A 26,004-nucleotide genomic window follows, 5' to 3' on the forward strand; every position below is an offset into this window, starting at 1 on the left:
TGCCCTTAACTCATCAGAAGAAATAGCAACAATCAGTCCGTCAAAAGGAATTGAAATGTGATTTGACACGGTGAAAATCCGAAAATTAGAAGAGAAGCTGCAAATACCTTTATATTTTTCCATTACGCCATATTGAATTAAAAATATGGCAATAGGATTGGTATATAATAACAAAATATATTTCTACAGAAATATATATATATATATATATATATATATATATATATATATATTTACCTTTCACCAGACTATCCATTCACGTGAAATCACCCTTTTCTCTTTTTCTTCACCATATTCCCTATGCTTCACTTTTTGTTATCAAGTAAGATCTTTGACTTTCTTCCAGTTTCATCAAATACTTTTGTGTGCAAAATCCGATCCCGCATTTTGCTAATTCCTACCCACTGATGAGAAGGAAAGTATTTCTTCGAAACTCCGCGGATTTAGGACTATCCACTTATTAAGTGTTTCCTTTTAAGATTAAATCTGTTTTTAACTCTTTTTCAAAGTGTTTTTTAACATGTTTTATTAACTATTTGCTCTTATATATATTTTTACATAAGCAGTAGTTTGTTGCTACACAGTCATGAGCATGTTTCGGTCTACTAGTATTTAATTACTAGAGACCTCATGTTGCCTGATGAGGTCTCTAGTTAATAAATACTAGTAGACCAAAACATGCTCATGACTGGTAGCAACAAACTACTGCTTATGTAAAGACAAATGTAACCTGCTCTACGTCTGTATTGAGCACTCTTGTATGAACCTCGTTATATTTCACTGGTTACCCTACCTTTGGAAAATAGCAACCTCAAATTTATATATATATATATATATATATATATATATATATATATATATTATTTTTAAAACAGTAATCTACGTACACGCGTGTTTCAAGGTCATTACCTCTCATCAGCGTAGTTTAACTGTTTCTAGGGATCGAACCTCAGACCATGTTTACCACAGTCCGGTGCCTTAACCGTTAGGCCATAATCCCTAGATTAATTATACTGTTTATTTTTATCGCTTATAAATTTAGATTTTGTTATTGTTGTTATTTTTCAAGCGATGCATACGGTTAATATCGCTTGAAAAATAACAACAATAACAAAATCTAAATTTATAAGCGATAAAAATAAAAATGTTATTGTTGTTATTTTTCAAGCGATGCATACGGTTAATATCGCTTGAAAAATAACAACAATAACAAAATCTAAATTTATAAGCGATAAAAATAAACAGTATAATTAATCTAGGGATTATGGCCTAACGGTTAAAGCACCGAACTGTGGTAAACATGGTCTGAGGTTCGATCCCTAGAAACAGTTAAACTACGCTGATGAGAGGTAATGACCTTGAAACACGCGTGTACGTAGATTACTGTTTTAAAAATAATAAATAAATAAAAATGTTATATACGTCCAAATTAAAAAGGGCGACTTTCTAAGTAAATAAAAAAATGAGCTCCGAACGGAGCCAATATTAACTGTATCTATCGCTTGAAAAATAACAACAATAACAAAATCTATATATACAAGAATAAAAAAGCATTGGAAATGCAAAAGGATATAGGGATGGTATGCCAAAAAGTATACAAACAAGATAGCTATGAATGGCTAGGCACATGGAAATAGAATTGCATCCAAAGTATAGCCCTATAGCTTTTCTCCAATCTTCATTCCGTGCCATCATTACAGTTGTAAAAAGCTATAGGGCTATACTTTGGATGCAATTCTATTTCCATGTGCCTAGCCATTCATTTGTATACTTTTTGGCATACCATCCCTATATCCTTTTGCATTTCCAATGCTTTTTTATTCTTGTTAATTAGTATTTTTACTTACAGTCTTATTTTTAAACTTACATTCATGATAGTATTGTCTTTTTTAGGAGGCGGCTCATTGCCGCCTCCATTAGTAGCAGGTCGCTTCCTGCTGGGTTTTAGGTCTTTGGGTTTTGGGCCTTAGGAGTTGCCTCTTGGTCCTCCATCGGTTCTATATTACATAGAGAGTGCTACCGCCTCTCTGATAAAACAGTTAGAGTATTATAAAGTTCTAAAATGTTCATACCTTCACTATTAAATTTTTCTTGGTTCATTCTTTGGCGTTTTGGCAAAGATTTAGCAGTTTTTGATATTTATATTTATAATAGTTTGTGCATGAGGCAGCTTTTTTCCACTCGGGATCCCTGTTATATAGTGCTTTTGAGTCAGCACGTGAGGCAGCCTTCTTTGCCTCAGGATTTGCATGATACTTAATTTTTATTACTTCAGCATTTTTCTGATAGTATTCTTTTTGTTCAGATAATACCTTGACTTTGTTTTTTTCATAGTCTATATTCCTCTGAGCTTTTTTACTACGTGCTGACTTTGGCATTTTTTATTAAATGTAAACATATAACACTTATGTGTATCTTACTATAATATCACTTATCTTATAGCAAGACAACTCTCGTAGAATTGAGATACTGCCCCGTCACCAATAGTTAAAGTGTGGAACGGTATATACACCAATAGTGTAGTTGTTATCTTTATATGAAGTCCTAATCAGTGACAGTGTGAGGTTACTTGGTTAATTTATTGTAGTTTATTTTAGAAAACTTACTTGTTTTTATTAGTAGATTGTGTATAGTAGCCACAATATATAGTTATTTTTGTGGCTACGGCTTGGATTTTGATTCTTTTTGGTCAGCTTCCAGTGAGTTCTTAGAAGATGACTTTCTTGCAGTTTCTTTTGCAGTTAATTTAACTTATTTCCTTTGGCGTTTGGTGAGTTCTTAGAAGAACTGGTCTGATCTACTTTTCTTAGCGAGCGAAGAGATTCAGCTGCATTTAAAAATGGCTGCTATAGTGTATTTTTGCGCATGCGTGAGAATTTCAAGTTTCCTCCTTATTTTTCAATAGTTTGACAGTAGTCATGTGTCTTTCTGCCAAGAGCGACAGACGTCAGTGTTAGCCGTGATCGTCTAGAGGTTAGGACCCCACATTGTGGCCGTGCTAACCTAGGTTCGAATCCTGGTCACAGCATTGACATTTTGTACATATTTTACAGTCCAAAATCTGAAGAATTATTTGTTTTTATAACATTGATTTTTGACGTCGTACTTGCTGATAGGTTACTCTTATAACAATTTTGATCAACTGAGATAAAGATTTCGTGGTTTCATTAACGCTGGTTGGTTACTGTTTAAAGAAAAAACCTTAACGTTCACCTCAAATATTCAGCGTCCAAGAAATATAGGCCACTGGCAAACTGGAATGTCTGTGAGCATCCGGTGTATTATTTGGAGCTGTCCCTTTTGAGAGAAGTTCCGTGTTCGAAGTGGTTTGTCTACATTGGGTATATAGTGTTTAAAACTTGTTATTACACGTAATCTTATTTAATTATGGAGTTAGCTAAAAATCGATGGGTCACTGCACTTCTCCGTGTAAAGAGCAGTCGATTGATGCTTGAACTGTTGTCAGAGACCGTTCGTACACCGAGATACACCGTCTCAAAAGAAAGAAGAAGAAAGAAGAACAATTGGCCATTTTTGTACCCCCTTTTTTTTGCTCTCTTTTGACATTTTAACCGACTTCTGACACTCGCTGGATTCGTAAGACGCTTCTCTGTAAGAATATGTGATGTGCTTTTTGAAATTTATAAGTTGATTTTAGTTGAGATTTGGATAGTTTTGTTTTGTAGGCGTATATAGGCGTGTACGGGCCATCCCTATATATAGTGCTACCACCTCTCTGATATATATATATATATATATATATATATATATATATATATATATATATATATATATAAAGTAATCATTGGAATAGCATATGCATATAGTTTGATATCTTATCTTTTTACTTACATTCATCACTGGGACGTACCATTTGGGACCAGACATAGGAAAGATATGTAAATCGAGATGATTATATCATCGTTAATACATATCAATCGCCTCCCCATTAGTATTGCAATATCATTCTTGGTAATGTTCACATAATATACGATAAAACCAGTTTTCAAATAAGCTTTGGGAAGAGTAAAAGTAAAAACTTATTTTCTTACTTTTTCTTCTGGCTTGAAATGATCTGGTTTCATCTCTTTTTATTTTTACATGATAGTCACTACTTATCAAAGCCCGGAAGCCACTCGGGGATAAGGGTTATTGCGTGTACAGTAATCAATGGGATACTATCGTAGTAATCGTTAGTATTGGAGATTTGATAAAGTGTCTTACTTAAAGGAGCGGTTCTTCAGGAATTTGTTTATGTTGGCTTTGAAGACATCCAAGTTGTAGTAAGGTGGGAAACAGGCAAACGGAAGAGAGTTCCACTGGCGTGTACTTCTAAGAAAGAAGCTTTGTTCATGGAATGTGCGTTTTGGTTTTGACACAGATACAGAGTGGGGAAAATCTTCGACAGTTGTTTCAGCTAGACGGGTGTTTATAGTGAAAGATTGGCGAGGGGGATCAGAGATTGAAGCCCAGACGAGCACTTGCCATGGAAGTAACGATAAAACAAAGACAGGCTTGCAACGTCTCTTCTGTGGGAGAGAGGTTGCAGGGAAGAGAAAAGGACATCCCCTATTTAATGTTGAATCTGGTAACTTTGGATTTGCAGGGAAGAGAAAATCTCTAATTCACCGTGAATTTGAATCCATCATTAACTAAATTAGCATGAAAATAGGTTATGGCTTCGTTAGAGTACCAATCACCTAAATCGATGAGTCAGATTCGAATTATATGGATCATGAGAGTCCAAGCTTAAATTTGATCTATTGAATCTCTATCAATGATGCAAGGTTTTTAACTGAACTACTGAACTTAAATATCCACATTAAATTACTTATTCGTCAACTATTCGATATTTATTTATTAGAGGGAGTCTCATCAAAATCGTACTATACCCCTAAAAACAAAAACCGTAAAATCTAAAATTTTTGCTCTTAAAGCCCTAAACTGTTTTGTCGTAAACACCTTAAAATATTTATTTTTGCTTAGACCCATTATAACACAGGTATTCTACTAGCGCGCGCACGCACGCACACGCACACATGTATAATGTGTATAATTGTATGTATGTATAGAAAGTGTATGTATAAACTCCAACGCGATTCATAAAAGACGTTTAGTTTTCTCTACTATTTATCGATAAGTCATTGTGCAAATAGAATTTGATGTAATATCTAATAAAACCTTGTCATAGATTCATACACTACGCTCCACCCCCTAACCCCAGATTTCACATCGTCATCATATTAACCCGGGACGCCCTTTTCAATTCTCACTTTTTCAAGTCCATTTTTAACAAGCGTTTTGGGAGTGTTCCCACCAAGCACTCTTCTTTTAAGAAAACCGAATCCGTTACAAAATCTTCTATTTCCTCTGCTTCTTCTTTACGTCGTTTATGTCAAGTGAGGTCGCTTGTCCAACGTCTTTAACAAATTAAATCATCATCATCATCATCATCATCATCATCATCATCATCATCATCATCATCATCATCATCATCATCATCATCATCATCATCATCATCATCAGTAGCAGCAGCACCGTTATTGCTGTCGTCGTCATTGTCATGATCATTATAATCATAATAATAATCATCATAGTCATCATCATCATCATCATCATCATCATCATCATCATCATCATCATATTTGTTCTCTGGTTTTTATTTTTTTTAGAAAACAACATTGGGAGTAGATATGGAATAATGACGAGATCAATGAAATTGATAAAAAATCGATAAAGTTAAAAAAATATTCAGTTATTTTACTTTCATCTTATTCTACATTATTTTAACCCCAGTGTATTTTTGTCACAAAATCAAAGAACAACGATTGTTTAAGTTAGCTTCTTATTTATGAAATTAATCTAGGCATTTAATTTAATAAACGTAAATACATCAGTTAAACTAAAATTAGAAAAGCTCAACTACCCGAAGTGATGTGGAAAGAGAACTTAGAAAAAAGTTAAACTGAATATAAATTAAAATGGTCTAGAGTGAAGAGGGCAGGTAAATATAAACTGTAACTTTTGTATTAACAACGAAAGATGATTTACTAAATAAGCGCTAAGACGTAATTCAAAAATGCTTGCATATGAACGGACACCTATCGTCCCGGCTTAAACTGGATTAAATATAATAATGTAAATTAAATAGTGATAGGGGAGCGGCTAATCAGGATCGGATTATAACATAAACTCAATTCATAACAACTAAGTAAAATATAATAAATTATGGAAACTAAATATTTTAATTCTAAACGTAGATACATTATGTTAAGTACAACGTAATCTAATTGTTATGTCGCCACGGAATATAACTCATTGTTAAATGTGGGACATCGTTTTGGCACCAAATTATTTATTTTTTTTAACAGAAAAAAGATAGTAAACGTTAGAGCAACAGATTATGTGAAATGTTGTGTCAGCCATCTTGAAAAGTTCCCCCTTTTGATCCAGGGGAGATAACTTTTTACTTTTCGGTTATTTCCATTTATAACACTAATGATATAAGATAGTGAAACCGTATATAGAACAAAGGCATAAGGTTTAAGAAACATAATACAAGTAATAACATCAGTAAATATCATAAACATGATTTATTAATGATAGATGTCTCCATGAATTGATAAATGTAGAATAAAAAAGTCAAAATCCATTTACTATAACCATATAACAAACTGAACACCGGAAAACTATAAATATATTGAATTTTGGGTAGAATGTATGAATTCTTTGGTTTCGTTTTTGTTGTGTCTGCACAAATAATTAATAAGACACGGAAAGTAAAGGTATACAATAAAATATTAGGAAGAAAAGTTATATACATATTTACATGTCTTCATATATACTTCAGTTGGAGATATTCCGGCAGGTGGCGTCTTGCATGTCTTACTGGATGGAGCATAGGCGTCTTGCCTATTTGACGGTCGTTGCCGGACTCCCCCGGTATTGGTGATTGATACCTTTATATATCTCACTCACCCGCCTATGTTAATTAGTAGGCGTCTCCACAACAGTTTTATATATATATATTAGAAATGTATGCAGCAAACTTAGTTTTAAAGAACGTTTTTTATTCTGAAATGTGATACTAAAGTTACTTTGAATATATAAACTGATCTATCTAATATATATATATATATATATATATATATATATATATATATATATTAATATACAAGTAAACCCCTATATTCCCATATTGAAATATTGAGCTTTCACATTGAGCTAGTTTGATAAATGAAATGTGATATTAAAGTTACTTTGAATATATAAACTGATCTATCGCTCTAATATATATATATATATATATATATATATATATATATATATATATATACATATATATATCTATCTATATATATATATATATATATATATATATATATATATATATATATGTGTGTGTGTGTGTGCGCGTGTGTGTGTGTGTTCATTTATGTCTGCCTTCTAGTCTATATGTCTTCCTCTATTGTAGTTTCGGAACTCAAATCGTGGCAGTAGAACGCCACTAGAAATTATGTCTATAATTTGAGTTTCCTGCCGTTGTCATGGAAACCTCATCACAGACCAGAGCACAGACCCCCACCTAGTGCTGTCACTTTCTACCAGGGACGCCACCACAACCGACAGAAAAATGAAAAGTTGGAAAACTTAAGTGTCCATCTTAATGAGCACTCCAAGGTTTCTTAACCGAGATTCAAATAGTTTTTGAAGGAGACAAAACTCAAACAACTTTTCACAAAACATTTTTAATATTCATTTTATAATGTATAATATATATTAGCTGATATAAGCTGATATACAATGGCGTTTGGTTTTCTTATGAAATTTACATGAATTTAAACTCGAGTTATAAAAACCTGTTCGCAGTAGCTAGTTTCGAAAACCCCTCTAAATCCATAGCTTTTGCGTACCCCAACAAAAGATATCGAATAATAGGTATTTTTTACGACCTGCCTCAGCGTAGTATAAACACCCCAACCACCTCATATTAAGAACAGCTTTCAGAATAAACACCCACAACCTCCTCATCTTAAGAACAGCTTTCGAGGTTGGGGAGGTGTTTATTCCGAAAGCCTTTCTTAACATGAGGAGGTTGGGGTGTGTATAATACGCTGGGGTACGTCGTAAAAAATTACCGAATAATATTTATTAAGTATATTTACTTAATAACAGGTAGCCCGGCGTTGCCCGGTTGTAAAACACGCTTAAATATGAGATTTTAATTTATGCAGATTACGTATTTGTGTATATAGTAGTGCATGTACAGAAGTTAAACAAACAAAAACTAGAATTGAAATTTACCTCGTCTCACTTTGTGAGGAACAATCTCGACCAATTTTAGTCATACAGACTTGAACCTTGATATATAGGTGATTTGGTATTTAGCCGGTAAAAATAGCTGCTTAGAGGTCAAAATTGGAAAAGCTTAGAACTTGATAAGCACAAGTCGACTTAAAATGCTTTTCTATGCATGAGAAAAGATCAATTTATTCGTTAAAGACTTTATTTTTATGTATTTCATATTCATCTGACGATAGCTCAAACGGTAACGACAAAGGCTGAATAGCTAAATGTTTTGGTTTCGAGTCTAACTGATGGCACCCAAGTTCTATTTTGTAAAAAGTATTGAAATCATATATATTGGGTACAATATAATCAATAGAGCACTGGCTCTATAATAATAAATATGAAATCAGCATATATTGAAATATATTTAAGTCATATTTTACGACCGGGCAACGCTCGCCGTCGTGCTAGTATATAATCAGCAACCTTGATTGAGATGATAGTAAAAATATTTGAATCGGCTCTCTACAATAGACAGACAACAATCAATGATACTCCGAGATGTTTGAATCGTCACTTGATTCTTGATGCCTGTAAAGTATGGAATACATAGTGCTATAAATAAGTTTCCAGACATTTTTCGTATGGGCATTTTTATTGAAACACTAAACCGCTTCGAAATAATCATCCCCGACTGCAATGCACGTTGTCTCGTTTCAACAACCTCTGGAAGGCCTCTTGTGTGAGCATGTCAATGACCCTCGTCACAGCCTCTTTCATCTCCTCAAATGTCTCATAACGACAGCTTCTAAAGTTTCCCTTGAGCTTAGAGAATAACCCAAAGTCACAAGAAGCAAGGTATGGACTATAGGAAGTGTATATTTATTTGCTTCCCCACTGAGCAAATTAGGCACAAGGCCGTTTTTATAATGTGGAAAGAGAGGGAGGGGAGGGGAGGGAAAAGGGGGACTAGCTCCTGAGAGGTGAGAAATGGGATCTGGATAGTAACTGTTGGTATGAAGGGTTGCCCCTACATTGTCCAAGGTCTGATATGTATGGACTATAGGGAGGGTGAGAAACTGTGTTGCTGCCCGTCTTCGTTATATAGTCTTCCGCATCTTCAGTTCTTCGCGAATAATTGTGTGTACAGTTCCCACACTTACATCAAACTGCGCACTTACTGTCTACATAGACACACGACGTCCTTACTCTTTTTTTAGAGAGAAGTCACCACTTATCAAGACCTGTGGACCACTTGAGGATAAGGGTTAATGGGAAAATATCTTAGTAATCGTTAGTAGTTAAAATTTGGTAAATTGGATTACTTAAGGAGACGGCTCATCAAGAACTTTTTCACGTTGGACTTGAAGACGACCATTTGTAGTCAGTTTTAAAGCAGGATAACGAAAGAAAGTTCCACAGGAGTGCAGTTCTAAGAAAGAAGCTTTGTTCATGGAATCCACGTATAGGTTTAGATAGAGATAAAGAAGGAGAAATTTATGATAGTGGTTTCAGATAGATGAGTGCTTTTCATGAAAGTCAAGCCAAAGGGCACTATAGATTAGAGCTCATACATTGGACTACGGCCGAGCACTTGCCATGAAAATACCAATAAAACAGATACAAACTCACAACGTCTCTTCTGCAGGAAAGAGATTGGAGGGAAGAAAAAGGGCACTCCCCACTAGGCTACGAAATCTATTTTGAATTCTGTTAAGAAGGGATAAGAAGCTTCTAGCAGCTCCTGCCCAGATGTTGCAACACTACTTCATCCTTGGATGTTCCTGACTCTTATACAGGTAGAGAATTGCATCAGCAGTAAGATATCTACTAGAGCGGTAGAAAGATCCTACCATTTTCCAGCAGCATTGACAACAGATTTGATGTATGCGTTTGATCTCAGATCAGGAGTAAATGCCAAACCCAGAAGCTTGTCAAAACATGGATCCTCCCCAAATCGAGAGCCATTCATGTAAATTGATGCCAGAAAGAGATCAGAGCGTTGATGATGAATATAAAGAAGCTTGATTTTAGATACATTAAAAGTAACTAGCCACCTATTTCCCCATTGCACAACGTTATCAAAATCAGAGGAAAAAGAATCAGAAAGAACTTGGTTGTTTACGGCCTTTGAAGTGTTGCCAAAGATGGTAGTTTCGTCAGCATAAATGTCTACGAATGATCTAAGGATGTGATTTGGAAGATCATTAATGTAGATCAGAAAGAGAGTTGGACTCCGGCATTAATACTGTGATTTTCTGATTTTTGCCTGTCAACCACTATTCTTATGAACCTATCAGAGAGAAATGATTTGATAATTGAAAAGACATTTCCAGCTATACCGTAGCTGGAAATCTTGTGAAGTAGACCTTTATGCCATACCCTATCAAAGGCCTTTGATATGTCAAGAGCAATTGATTTGGAAAGGAAGCCTTCGTCGAAAGATTCGCTAATCATATGAGATATAACTGTTAGCACATCTACTGTAGATCTAGCAGAATGGAAACCATATTGCATATCACTGAGGAGGTTATTTTTGCTGACGTGATTGACTATTTCTCTATTTAACATAGATTCCAGCACTCATGACACACAGGAGACTTATTGGTTTGTATTGAGATGGAGATGAGTGATCACCTGAATTTTTTTAATATGGAACATACTGATGAGGTTTTCCAGGGTGTTGGGAAGCAATTCTCCTTAAACCAACGCTTAAACAGCTTTGTAAGTATGGGAGCTTGATCTGGTTAAAGCTTTTTGAGCACTATAATAGGAATGTCGTCAGCGCCAGTAGCTTTACTGGAATCGATGGTTTTTGATTAACTTGGTAGCATTACGCACAGATATTTGTATGTCGCATAGTATGTTTTCAGACACAGGAGGAAATACAGGGGGGAGGGTTGGCGGCCCTGATCGCTTAGGGCAAAGTTCTTGGCAAAGTGTTTGGCTTTGTCCGATGCTGACGAGATTACCTCGAGTTTATTGATGATGGTTGGGATAGAACGCACACTTCTATTCAGGACCCTATTTGTTATTTCCCTAAAACTGATAGGAACCAAGCCGCTGCTCAGCTACTTTGGATTTGACGGACCGAGCATAAAACTCTCTTGCATTCTTTATTACTCTTTTTTCAGTGGTTGCTAGCAGTCCTGAAGTCGGCTTTAGTCTCAGTACATCTATTACGTTGGAAGCAATGGAAATAGTGATTTCTGTGCACAATGGCAGCTGCACATGCTGGAGAAGAGCATGGCTTGCTGTTAGGTTTTTGCCAGAATATTTTGAGGATATGAAGCGGTCTATAGCTTACTTTTTCTTTGGCTAATCAGCTCTGGTTTTCTGACATCCTTGCTTCTCCCACACCTCTTATCATCACTCACAGACACCCTGCCTTTCTAAAATCTCTTATGCCATTCAGAAACTAATACTCGATTCATGCAATATGGTACAAAAAGCAGTCTAACGTTTCTGTGGCATTTTTTTTTTTGCCTAGTTTTATTGCATGTCACTCTCCTAAAGTTTCCTCACGTCCAAAATTGCATTTTTGAAATTCATTAGCTGTGGCAATCAGGCTTTCGTAGGGTGTATTCCAATTCCTGCTGTAGCTGTGTATTTCAACCTGAAATCATAAAAGTTTGTTAGTCATCTCATAAGATGTATTGCAATAACATACTGAAGATTCAAGAGTCTACAATGATTTTAAATGCAAGTCTGGAAACTTATTGAAGGCAACCGAAGGAACTTACCAAAGTCTTTTACTGTCATATTGCAAGGCTCTGTGTCGGTTAGCCATGTAAGATTCTCCGTGCAATAGCATCGTGTTGTATTTTGATATTTTTGGCAGATTGCCATATTGCAATAATCTGATTGGCATGGCCCGAATTTGTCGAACACTGAAAAAGAAAAAAAAAATGAAAATGTTTTTAAGGAATTAAAAGCAGCCTTTTTTTCTGAATTTTTGAGACGAGGATTGATAATTCGTATAATTTAGATTATCACAATCACTGTCCTCATATTGTTGAACAGTCGTCTGAATAATCCAAATCGTACGGATTATAAAACCTCATCTGAAAACTTTAGAAACATAATATCAAGCCCGTACAAACTCGAATTAATACAAAAATGAACAAGTCTGGAAAAACTAAATAAAAATATGGCAAGAACGAATAACCACATAATATTCCAATATAGATGCAGTGATATTAAACTAATTCCACTCGGTTTAATCTTGAAACTACCACTCAGTTCCAAGAAAACACAAAGGATCGCAAGACGAGTAGGGCATGAGCTTAGATATAACATAGTACACATTTACATATGTTGATCCAACACGTTGTATGCTCAGTCGCAAAGGAGACAAAGAATAGGAAAGAACTTCAACTCGCTGTTTTTCCCATTGTAACAAAGACATTTATTTCTGGGTAATTTACCGAATAAAACGTGATCATGCTCCTTCTCTCTGACCTATGTCCCCTTGAACGTCCTCTCTCCGTTTTTTATAGTCTTTTTATTTTTTCTTACCGTGACGGCATTTCATACACGGCTCGGTATTTGCATATAAACAGCATACGCGCGTCCGAGCTCTTTTACACACACACACACACACACACACACACACACACACACACACACACACACACACACACACACACACACACACACACACACACACACACACACACAACATGAGAATAGTAGTTCGAATAATTCAAATAATATAAAAACAATTATTTTTTTTAGTCATTCACACTTTTTTCTTGTCATACTATTATATTTTACTAGCAGGAAAACCCGATGTTGTTCGGGATTGAATGAGGATAAAATGACGTTCTGTCATTCTCCAATACTGTTATTGTTATCGAAATCGGTGAAATCACTCATCATCAATCAAATCGATTAATTGTCGGCTCTAGTTAGGGGACCCACCATGGTGCACCGTGAGGAAGCTTCACGCGCCTTTCCACACCACAATACATTGTAGTCTACACTGCACTGTAGAGAACCTACTGTTGATTTAAAAAAAAATATTTTTATATAATGAATTAAAATTTAAAATGTAAAAGTCATTCTGAACGCGTCTTTGTCTTATCAAAGAACATACTTATGCGTTAATAAAACTTCTCAAAATGAACTTGTGATATTAGGCCGTATAAAAATGTTAACTTTGGTCAAAATTTGACTGTTTCTACTTTAATGGAATTTCTTCCAATACAAAAATCTATTTAAGAAAACTATCAGGAACATAGGGATCCTACCCAACCGTTTTGGAGTCCATAGGGAACGAGCTCACACACAGACAAAGTGCCTTTTATGTATAAGTAGAGATACTAGGTTTTGCCCTATATCTAGTTTTATCTTGTACGTGGTTATTACCAATTCAATTTATTCATCCGTTTTTAATTCAGTTACGTGTTAAAAAGTTAGCATACTAAATTATCAGGGCAGTGGAAGTGACGTAACAGGATTATGCTAAAACTTCTTCAATTATTGTATTAGATTTTACTATACCATTGCACTTAAGTAACAAGTAAAGTTGTAGATCGCGTCACCTTTGTTAACCATAATTAAAATATAATATATAAAACTCACTGTATAGTGGATAGTGGCATAGCGGATGGAGGCATTGAGTCTGTACAGTTCCAAGTGAACATTGCCTGAAGATAGCGGTTTCAATCCTACACTAAGAAGGCTAGAGAATAAGTTGACCAAAACGTGGCGAGGCAACAACTATGGAAGGCAGTAATTACCGAGAATACAGTTAAGAGACTCAGCAGTCCTATCCCGTCGCGGTTAATCACCTGAAGAAGGTGAAAGGATGTGTTAACCGAAACGTGGTAAAACAACAACAATAATAAAGATGAAGACGACAGTCCGTAAATAAATAAATAAATAAATAAATGTACAAATTACTCATATCAAAAGATTCTTGTAATAATAATATTAAATAAAATATAAAATTTATTATGTCTGTGTACGTGTGTGTGTGTGTGTGTGTGTGTGTGTGTGTCTGTCTGTCTGATTGTCTCCCCCTTTTTAAAGTGCATCTCATCCAAGACGCAAGGTCGCAGAGCAGTGTGGGAACCGTCATTTTATACATATAAAAGCCGGTAAAAATAACTGCTAAGTTATCAAAGATGAAAAAAAAAAGTCGACGTAAAGTGCCACTCGTACACATGCGAAAATATACCATTTATACGTTAAACATTTATAACTAGTTCCTCTCCGTCTTTTTTTTTTTTTACATGGAGGTCACCACTCATCAAGGCCCGGAAGCCAGTCGGGGATAAGGGCTATTGCGTGTACAGTAATCAATAGGAGAGTATAGTCTGATGATAGTTCAAACAGTCACGACTGAGGCTGGACTGCAAAATGTTTTAGTTTTCGGTTCTAGTTGATGACGCCCGTTTAATTGTTTTTATTTTACTTTTGAAATCATTACTAGGGCTATGACATTGATATTTTCATTGTTTTGACACGCGAGTGTGTATCCGTTGATATCTTATATGATTTTATACAGAGTAATGTGGTTCTCGGTCGATAAACTGTGTCTAACCGTGTGGGATATATACTCGAGAGTCAAAACAATGATAAGAATACGCTCATGCCATAGCCCTAATCATTACTATATATTGGGTACAAATAAATACGAAATCTGCATAAATTAAAATATCATATTTAAGCGTATTTTCGACCGGGCCACGCCGGGGAGCACTACTATATATTGGGTACAATATAACAATCAATAGAGAATTGGTTCTATAATAATAAAAAAAATACAAAATCTCCATAAATTAAAATATCATATTTAAGCATATTTTAAGACCGGGCAACGCCAGGCGTTTTGATAGTTTATTTATAAAATAATAAAAAACAAGAACAGCACAATAGATGTCTCTCAGAGCAATATTTATTGACTTCACAGAGTTGACAATCGACTTAAGTAGGAAATTATATCTTTTGTTTTTTTGTATCACATAAAGACGGTGCAAGTTTTTAAACTACGTTATCGCTATTTCTGTGGTAGGTGACTGATATAAATATAATCTCTGATCTTCTCTTTAGAACATTCACAACAAAAACTTGACTATCAACTGCCACTGCAAAAGCTTCTCTTCCTCCAAGTGCCTACAACCAACCAAAGTTTACATAGACATAGCTTCTTTCCCTCACTGTCAAACACATTGCCGCAGGACTGCTTCTCTGCGAAATATGGGATGATTAGATTTAATCCGCTGCTAACAAATACCAATCGAGAAGTTATCCTAATTTATGAACATTTCTTATTTCGTCAGTTATTTTCAATCCTCTCATAGCATTGTTCAGCATTTAACTGAACGTCTCGTTAATCCTTATCATCGAGTGGCTATTGACCTTGATAAGTGGTGACTCGTTAGTATATGAAACAAAGGAAAATAACTGTATTTGGAGAAATCGAAACGGGCGTAGAAATGAAACGAATATTCATAAAAAAAATAAATAAATAACAGACGTAAAAACGACGTGAAAATATGCATAAAAGATACAACGGCAACATAAAACTGCATAAAAAACGACGCGAAAAGCATAAAAACTACATAAAGTACGTTAAAACAACAAAAAACGTAAAATATGTTAAAACGACAAAAGCCTATGTAAAATACATTAAAACGACACAAAAGATAAACACTGTATATAAGTTAAAATCACGCAAACAACTATGTAAATATGTTAAAACAACACAAACCACATAACACTACATAAGGTTTTTGACGTTCAACTATATATTTATAACGACATTATTTTTGCACCAACCTAATAAATATATTAAAACGACACAAAACTTAAAAACTAGGTAAAATATGTTAAAACCACGCAAAAACTATCTAAATACGTTAAAACAACGCAAAAGGCATAAAAATATGCAAAATACGCGAACACTTTACAAAACTTAAAAAAAAAACAAACAAAAAAAAAAACGTAAAATACGTCAAAATGATGCAGGACATAAAAGCTACGTAAAATACGTTAAAATGACGCAAAACATTAAAACTACATAAAATACGTTAAAACCACGCAAAACACACACACAAAAAAATAATACGAAAAATACTTTAAAACAACGTAAAACCGATTTAAAAGCAGACGTTAAAACGTCCATCCATGGTAACCAGCAGTTTCACCTTAAAATTCAATCCTGGTAGCATAGTAGTTTCAGAGTTGTCCGACTTACAGAGTCCTGATAAAATCCAGATATCGGCATGAGGACTCGTAATCCTCTGGTCAACTCTACCTCTGCGCATGGCAAGCAAACATTTGTCAAGCACAGAACCGCAAAACAACGTGTTGTAAACAAAAAATACAATACCATTATTATTTTATACTTTTTCACCTCGAACAAGGCATATTTCGACTTGAGCTTATGGGGCTACTACTGGGACTCTGTCTAACGGGATTGTGGGGAGATGAATAACGAGATGTCTGTTCACATTACGTTTAGGTTTCTGTATTACAGTCAAGGAAGCAGCAAACAGATAGGAAATTCCAAAATCTAAGAGTCCGGGAGAGAAACTATTATAGAAGTATTCTGTCCAGCATCTAGGACCCCCAAGAGTGAAGGGTGGAATTTTGTTGCTTGTCATGGGAAACAATGAAATTAGCTCGCCAGAACACGTTCCATTGAAATAATTGTAAAGCAGCCACATGAATGCACTATTGCAGCGGCGATATGACAGAGGTTGGAGCTTGGCCTATTAGATTGGATATTCTTTTTTGGACCCAGTTTAAGAGTGAGAGTCTAGCGGTAGAGGAACCAGCCCAGAAGCGGAAACAATATTTCGTCCATTGACGAATGATGGCTTTGTAGAGATAGAGGGTACTTTCATCTGTGATTTTCTAGTATAGTAGAAGGAGTTCAATTTATTTGCAGCAGCCTTGGCAATGTATTCAATGTACTTGTTCCAACTCACGTTGTCTGCGAATGTTAAGCCTAGGAGTTTTAACATTGACCTCTCACGTAGGGTGTTATTCTATTATTATTAATGTTATTATTATTATTATTATTATTATTATTATTATTATTATTATTATAGTAATCTCAACCTTAGGGTGTTTGTAGTTGATTTTTTTATATGTACATCAGGTCAATTCCTTTGACTTTAGACATTCAAGCTGTATTAACACTATCGCCGTTCCTAATTAGCAAGTCTTTTGTAAAATTGGAAAAGAAATTGTCTTGTTAATCTGATTAAACCATTTATGGTGGCTTTTTGTTATGGTCTCAAGCATTTCAATTACAATGGGAAACACCTTGCCTTTCTTACAGTTCGAGCTGTTGGCATTGTATTATTATTGTTTCATAACAGATTATTATTATTATTATTATTATTATTATTATTATTAGTAGTAGTAGTAGGGGAGCCCGGTGGTGCGCGGTCATAAAGTACGCTTAAATATGATATTTGAATTTATACAGATTTCGTATGTATTATTATAGTCAATTATATAGTCATAGATTGGAGTTCAGTCGAGCATTGGCTATGGAAATAATGATAGAGCAAAGACAGGCTCGCAACGTCTCTTCTGTGGGAAAGATGTTCCAGAGAAGAGAAAACAGCATCACCTACTAGGTTTCAAAGTCGGTTTTGAACTATATTAAGACTGCATTAAACGCACCGAGCAGCCCCTGCCCAGATGTGTATTCTCGCAAAGCGAGAAATCATTAAATTCTCCTTAAAAACTCACCGTTATTGATTCCTTATAATTATCGAGTATGTGTTGGGTATCCGAACTCGGACCAACCTTTCAACCACTTAACCTCATGATCCTGCAAATTCGTCAAATTGATTATCGATCTTCTCTATCTTTTCCTCACTGTCACCAACGCTTTCTGCGTGGGTAGCAGTTTTCCGAGACGAGAGACGATCCAACGTTCTTAATAATCAAATCTTTTTTCAATAAAGCCTAAAATAACCTTAAAATAATCGTCGTCATTAATAATAAAGTCTTTTCAAAACGCAGTGTTCTTTCATCATCGTTATGTTTTATGAATCCCAAGATTGTATTGTTTGCATTGGTTTTCAATATTTTTGTAGTCGGAATCCTTTCTAGAAAGATATCGGGTACTTACGGAAGGGACCAGGTGAAGGTTGCCAAAAAGAGTTGGGAGGGAGTTGATGATGGCCAGTGGTTAACAACACGGCCTGCGAACCTGGGTATGCCAAGTTCAAATCCAATTCATACCGCCGAAAAAATTTCACTGAAGACGTTATAAACCTTCAGGTGAAATCTCCTGCAAGTATCCGATGTATTTCTAGAAATAATTCAAACTAGAAAGATATCAGGGAATCCCAACAATAAAATCATCTGATTCATAAGAAATTACTAAATGAAGCACACACACACACACACACACACACACACACACACACACACACACACACACACACACACACATATATATATGTAATTAAATAAACAGACACTGCTTGCCTACATATTTTGGTTTGGATAGTTTCCAATCTTCTTATTAATTTTATTACTTAACGCAAGAACTAGATGATGTAGCTGCCATATTCCTTACAATGGAATGGATCCAGACGGATTCGAAAGTACTTGTGACAACAGTGACTAAATAATATGTACACAGGAATTGTCTGTATTATTTAATGAAATGCTCCTAAAGGAAAACTGATGTCTATATATATATATATATATATATATATATATATATATATATATATATATATATATATATATATATATATGTGTGTGTGTGTGTGTGTGTGTGTGTGTGTGTATCATATTAGAGTATCCTGTCGAACAATAAATTCATATAAAATTGTGTTTTATATTAAGTTCTATTTCCTATCTTCGTTGTATTGAGCATTTTTATTTGGTTGGTATTACTATATAAATTGGTCCTGGATATGACCTTAAACTATATCCAGTGGTGAGGCCCCAGCTTGCGGGCTTTGGGGAGTGTGGAGCCACCCTTTAATTGCCATTGCTCCCAGGTCCACTCTGACCCGGAGTGGTAGTACCAGTTAGGGTCCCAACTATGGATTAAATAGAAACCGATTTGAAAACAACAAATATATTCTATTAACATTTTTTTCTTCAAAATCTTTGGATTCGGTATTAAATAACCTGAAGGGGTTGATATGCCGTAAAACAAAAACAACCGAACCAAACTATATAAATATTAATATTTATAATAGCTTTTAGTTTACATAAGCATATAAACTTAATTTTTACTTCTTGATATATATATATATATATATATATATATATATATATATATATGTGTGTGTGTGTGTGTGTGTGTGTTTTACAAGGTAGTCATCACTTATCAAGGCCCGGAAGCCACTCAGGGATAAGGGTTGTTGCGTGTACAGTAATCAATGGGAAAGTATCGTAGTAATCTTTGGTATTGGAGATTTGATAAAGTGTCTTACTTAAGGGGGAGGTTCATCAGGAATTTGTTTATGTTGGACTTGAAGACATCCAGGTTCTAGTTAAATGGGAAACAGGCAAACGGAAGAGGGTTCCACAGGAGCGTATACATACATGATGATGATTGCAACGTCTTGTGAGACGAGTGCCACTCCCTCAGACATTTAAAATACATGAGCCCAAATGTCTGAAGGAGTATCTATACAAATATGATGTTACAGAGTCTTAGCTTTGTACGACAGCTAAGTCTCTCTCTTGGTTCAAAATGTTGAGATCCAGCAACAAGCAAGAGAAAGATAGCCAGCAACAAATTAAACTGCAGACCAGCTTAATGCGGGTACTGGTCTTCCGCTTTATGGTTTTTTAAATCAGAGATTTGCTTCTCCTAGAAAGGCTGCCTTCACCACGGCTTACGGGATCCCTCTCTACCCCAATACACATATACACACACACACACACGCAAATATACACGGTGCTAGTTGGCCGTTGACCCAGAAAAAGAGTTCATTCGCCTTGTTTTTAATCCTTCAGGGAGACTAGCCGCCCTCCTCACCAAACAAGTCTGGTGGGGGAACCAGTTTAGTCGCTGGTGACCCGACCATGAGGCAGGTAGTACTGGGTTACATGGTACCAGTAGCATATGACATGACCTGACCTAACATACATACATACATACATACATACATACATACATATATATCTTAATCACGTTGATGTGCCAGTTCTCATTAGGTTACCAAAGTTAAGCTAGGTTGAATCTGATCAGTAATAGATGGTTGACCATTTGGAAATACCAGAAACTATGTGTCGTTCTGGACGTTTTTTTTGTCACTTAAAGAACGATGTGGTTGATGCATTGCACGACGCCTGCTTCCCAATTACACGTGCAGCTACCCTTTGCAGAAGATATCCATTGTCTCTCAAGATCGAAATGAGGCTTTGAATACAGTTTCGACCATTATGAACTTTTGCAACACGTTATTTACTTTCTATATTTTTATGAAACCCGATATATAACATTGGCACAGCTTTTTGTAAACTTTACCATTTGTGTACTGCACCTACCTTCATTCACAGACACAACTTTCAACATTAGATACTAAAAAATAATATTGAAAAAAATTCTTTTCCATCCAATCTTCAGTTATGTTAAGTCATACATTGTTAAAAGGATTAGTGCGCATATAAGTGTCAATAATATGTTGTTGGAAAAATCCTAAGCTATTGAATTTATCATAATGAAATATGTAGTCTAGGCAAAAGGGTGAGTTAGATGGGCACATTAAAAGCAATTTTTGTAAACTTTGACATTTAGGATAGTGGCGCTATATACCCATTTCTATAGGTTGGACTCTCTGATAAGGGAACTCTCTATCTTCTCTGTCATGCACTTTCTCTTATGATGCAAATTCCTGTTCACAAGGCTTTAACTTTAACCGAACTTCTATCTTGTTGCTTAAACTAACTTTACGTGGAATTTTCCATTTCTAACTTTATTTTACACATTGTACATTTCATGTTGCTACCTTACGAAATTAGACAGCATCACCTAGAGAGGAACGGATGCCCTCAGCACAAGACTCATGTCTTATATCACCCGGAACATAGGACTATTAACGATTTTTTTTACTAAGCACAGAAAACTCACTATGTCTGTCTGTCTGTCTGTCTGTCTCCATATTTTCAAACTCCATCTCTACCGAAACTAAAAGTTTCAGAGCGGCGCTAGGGGCCTCAAATAATTTATTTTCTTTTATGGACCGTTTTTTACGGGTCTTTAGCCGATTAAAATAGGTTTTAAGGGGTCAAAAAGGGGACAAAATTGAAAAAAAAATCGTTATACATTTTGTGTATTTATCTTAATTTATTTATAATCAGTTCATATGCGTGTCACGTTCGTAGAGTGGTAACGTCACCAGCTTTGAACGCTACAGGTTTGCTTTCATTTTTTTTGTATTTTTGAAATTACGACTTTATAATAATATATACGAAATCTGGACAAATTAAAATATCATATTTTAGCATATTTTACGACCGGACAAAGCCGGGCGCCCCACCTTGCTAGACGCAAGTAAAACAAAACAGCCAAAGCCCTTCGATTAAAAGTACCTACGCCTCTTAAAAAGGCGCATGTATCCGCATGAAAATGTATAAACACGATTGTTATATTGAATGAAAAGGGAATTTTATGAATGAGTTTCTGCCTGTAACTGCATCATTGTTCCGTTTTGCGATTTATGGCTTTCTTTGATGTCAAAAATCGGCGTTTTATATTGGATCTTGTGGTGCCGGTAATGGCATCGTCTGCATTTGAATGGTAAATGCTTTTTTTAACGGAAATATTGAATTGATATTTCAGTGAAAAGTTTGAAGAGATATGTCGATAGATTAATAGATGGATAAATTTAAAGATAGAGAAGAAGAGAAAGAAAGAGAGAGAGGGAGAGAGAGAGAGAGAGAGAGAGAGAGAGAAAGGAGATACGTGTAATTAGATAGAAAGAGATGTGATTAAAAAGATAGAAAAAGACTTTTCTTTAGAATAGAGGTTACTTTTAATGCATCTAAAACCAAGCTTCTATCTTTACATCATCAACGTTCTGATCCCCATCTGGCATCAATTATAATGAATGGCTCTCGTCTTGGGGAAGGGTCAAGTTTTGACAAGCTTCTGGGCTTGACCTTTACTCCTGATCTTAAATGGAATACGTACATCAAATCTGTTGCCAAGGTCGCTGGAAAAAATGGTCGGATCCTTCTATCGATCCAGTAGATATCTCACTGCTGATGCAATTCTGCATCTTTATAAGAGCCAGGTACGTCCAAGGATGGAATACTGTTGCCACATCTGAGCAAGAGCTGCCAGAAAGGACTTGTCCTGCCTTGATAGGGTTCAAAATAGACTTCGTGGCCTCGTGGGCGATGTCCTTTACTCTTCGCTGCAACCCTTTCTCACAGAAGAGATGTTGCGAGTTTGTCTCTGCTTTATCGTTATTTTCATGGAAAGTTTTCGACTGAGCTCAAATCTATGGTCCCCCCACGCCAAACTTTCACAAGAAACACTCGTCTAGCTGAAAACATTATCAATAATCCCCCCCAGTCTTTATCTGTGCGTAATCCTAAACGTAGATTCCATGATTAAAGCTTCTTTCTTAGAACTGCACGCCTGTGGAATTGTCCTCCGTTTTCCTGGTTTCCAGCTGTCTATAATATGGTTGTCTTCAAGTCTAACGTGAACAAGTTTCTGATGAGCCGTTCCACTTAGGTTAACAAATTTACCGAACTTCCATTACTATTGATTACTATATTGTCCTTTTGACTACTGTACACTTTTTACCCCTTATCCTTGAGTGGCCTCTCGGCTTTGATAAGTGGTGACGCCTATGTAAAATAGATAGAAAGATAGATAGATAGTTAAATAGAGAGAGAGAGAGAGAGCGAGAGAGAGAGAGAGAGAAATAATTATAGTAGAATAAAGACGTTTGGTTAAAAAGAGAAAGGTTATTATAGTGAGAGAGTGTGAGAGGGAGAGAGACAGTGAGATAGTGAGTGAGAGAGAGTAACAGTGAGAAAATAAAAGAGGGCGAGGGTTAACGACAAATGTAATTAGAGAGAGAGAGAGAGAGAGAGAGAGAGACAGGCAGACAGACAGAGACAAAGACAGAGACAGAGAAAGAGAGAGAGACAGAGAGAGACAGAGACAGAGACAGAGACAGAGAGAAAGAGGATTTGATTAAGAAGAAAGCGAATGCGAGATATCGGTGGGGAGAGAGTGGGGTTTGGGTTCATTATCTAATTCCATCACGTTTAACTGATTCCATTCTTTCTATAAAGAATGGCAATATCGTCGAGAAAGCAGTTCGCCTCTCTTACTCGCTCCTCCCCTCTCTTTGATTCATTCAAATTAATATTAAAAATGACGCCAACAACTGTATAGGATTTTCTTCTTCTTTTTTCTGCTCATGTCTAAGTTTCAGAAACCATTTTTAATTTATATTCTTTTCTAACTATTCCACTGCGTTATCTTGTCCAACTTCCTAAGCATACTAGAAAAAAACAACAGTCCCAGGATGGGTAAACGTACTTCCTCAGACAAACTGTTTAACACCAATTTATGTACCAATACAAAGAATGAATGGAGATATAATGTCGCTAAAGTTCATGTCTTGAATTCTTATACCCATGTTGATTTTGTTTGGTTTGTTTTACCGCATATCAACCATTTAATTAAATGCCTAAAAAAAGGTTGTCAAATACGATGCTATAAGTGGGATAATCTATATATCTGTAAAAGCGAGAATGTATGTGTGTGTGACGATAACTCTCAACTCTCAACCTATATACTCAAGGAATTTTTAATCTACATACTTGAAATTTGGTGTATAGGGTATTCAGACGCGTGGAAAACATTTTGATCGGTTGTTATCCGGAAAAAGGACTGATATGGGGTCAAAATTAAAAAAAAAAATTCATACATGAGCGTCATTGAATTTTTATCTGTTTGTCAACCGTTTCACCACTGCGCATGCGTGAGGCGTATACATAACAGCTTTCTTATGTTAAGAATAAGTAGGTTTGAAAACAATTTTTAACGATCGAGGCAAACTGGCCTAATGGTTGTCGTACTTGATTCACTGTTTTAGGTCTTGGTTTTGATCTCTGTTCGAGTATTTTCTTCTGCTTACAAGAAGTGAACTGTTTATAAAAAAAAACATAATAATTGCACGTGCATGTCAGTTTCTTTCGGGTAGAGTCCGATCCATGAATATTTTTTTTCTTTTTCTTTTTCAAAAGAAAAAAAATATTCATGGACCGGACTCTATCCTGATGAGGCTATTTATTAGCGAAATATCGGACTTACAAGAAAAAAGTAAATAAAAATAATTTTATCATTATACCCGACACTTCAAAGTTTTAAAATTTCTCATATATATATATATATATATATATATATATATAGTTAAATAGAATTGTAGAAGGCGGTACAATGCAGAAGTAACGGAAAAACACAAACTGAAGCAGGTGAAAAATTTTATTAATACAACTTATAAATACATGTGTACATGCTCACCTGCTTCAGCTTGTGTCTTTCCGTTACTTTTGCATTGTACCGCCTTCTACAATTCTATTTAACTACATACTATACAATGCTTCAAGCAAACTACACTCACATCTTATATATATATATATATATATATATATATATATATATATATATATTGAGAGGAAAATGTCAGTAGGTCTTGCTATTTCCCTTTTCTGTCACAAGCGCTTCACATAAACAGTCAAGGACAGCAACAAAAACTGGAAACACGCAAAGAATGCGATTGTACATTGTATCTGAGGAGTTTAACTACATCAATTTATAAGAAAATAAGTTTAAACCAATCACATAAACAAAAATAGAAAGAGAAATCGATCGAGATCGATCTCTCGCTAGAGTGATTGACAAAAGGATATAAATAAATTGATGACAGAGAAGAAAATGGTGGGTTGGCCTTTTTGTAATCCAACTATTTGCATTCTTTCAACTGAATACTTCCCTACCCTGAAATGACAGCAGGCGAAGTATTTACTTGCTGGTGCTGACCTTCGACCTTTTAACAAATTAGATTATTTACAGTTTGTGCGTTCCAAAAAACCCTACCCATTGTCTGAATCTCTCGCCCACCAGAAAACAAGCGAGAAGTCAGCATGATGCATTTAGGAAATGGAAAGAAAGCAACAAACATTCTTAAAATGCTGTGAAGGAAACGTGTCTTCATTTCGCTCAGATCTGAAAGACATCTCTTAGACTCGAGATAGATAGGTAGATGGATAGAAGGATAGAAGGATAGAGAAAGAGAGAGGAGGAGAGGGAGAAATGAGAGAGAGAGAGAGAGAGAGAGAGTGCAATGTTTTTATCAGTTTATCTATGTAATTAAATTCTATATTTTAAAACTAGCAGGACGTCCAGCGTTGTCCAGTCGTAAAATACGCATAATATTATATTTTAATTCCTACAGAAACTGAGACATGTGCATGCAAGTATTATGTTTTTTTTCCTGAACAGTTCACTTCTTGTAAGTAAAAACAAACTAACAAACAAAAATACTCGAGCTGAGATCGAAACCAAAACCTAAAGATAGTGAGTCAAGTACGATAGCCATTAGACCAGCTTGTCACGGCATTTAAGACACATTTTCAAACCTCGTGAAACAGTTCATAAGAAGATAAAACTGCGCTGATCTCCCAAGTAACATGTTTTTCAATTTTGATCCCATAACAACCCGTTTTCCTGGATAAAAACTG

General features: G+C 35.4%; 1 protein-coding gene across 1 annotated transcript in view; it reads right to left on the minus strand.

Annotated features, from left to right (window-relative positions):
- LOC145254794 (BDNF/NT-3 growth factors receptor-like) overlaps positions 1–26,004 on the minus strand; it is a 677,849-nt gene that overhangs the window by 135,447 nt on the left and 516,398 nt on the right. The window contains exon 2 of the mRNA XM_080113580.1: positions 12,033–12,179. Coding sequence (XP_079969706.1) covers positions 12,033–12,179 — 147 coding nt within the window. The remainder of the gene's footprint in view (positions 1–12,032; positions 12,180–26,004) is intronic.

This window comes from Euprymna scolopes, chromosome 30 (genome assembly GCF_053919585.1).
Source record: "Euprymna scolopes isolate OS-2025 chromosome 30, ASM5391958v1, whole genome shotgun sequence".
Taxonomy (NCBI): Eukaryota; Metazoa; Mollusca; class Cephalopoda; order Sepiida; family Sepiolidae; genus Euprymna; species Euprymna scolopes.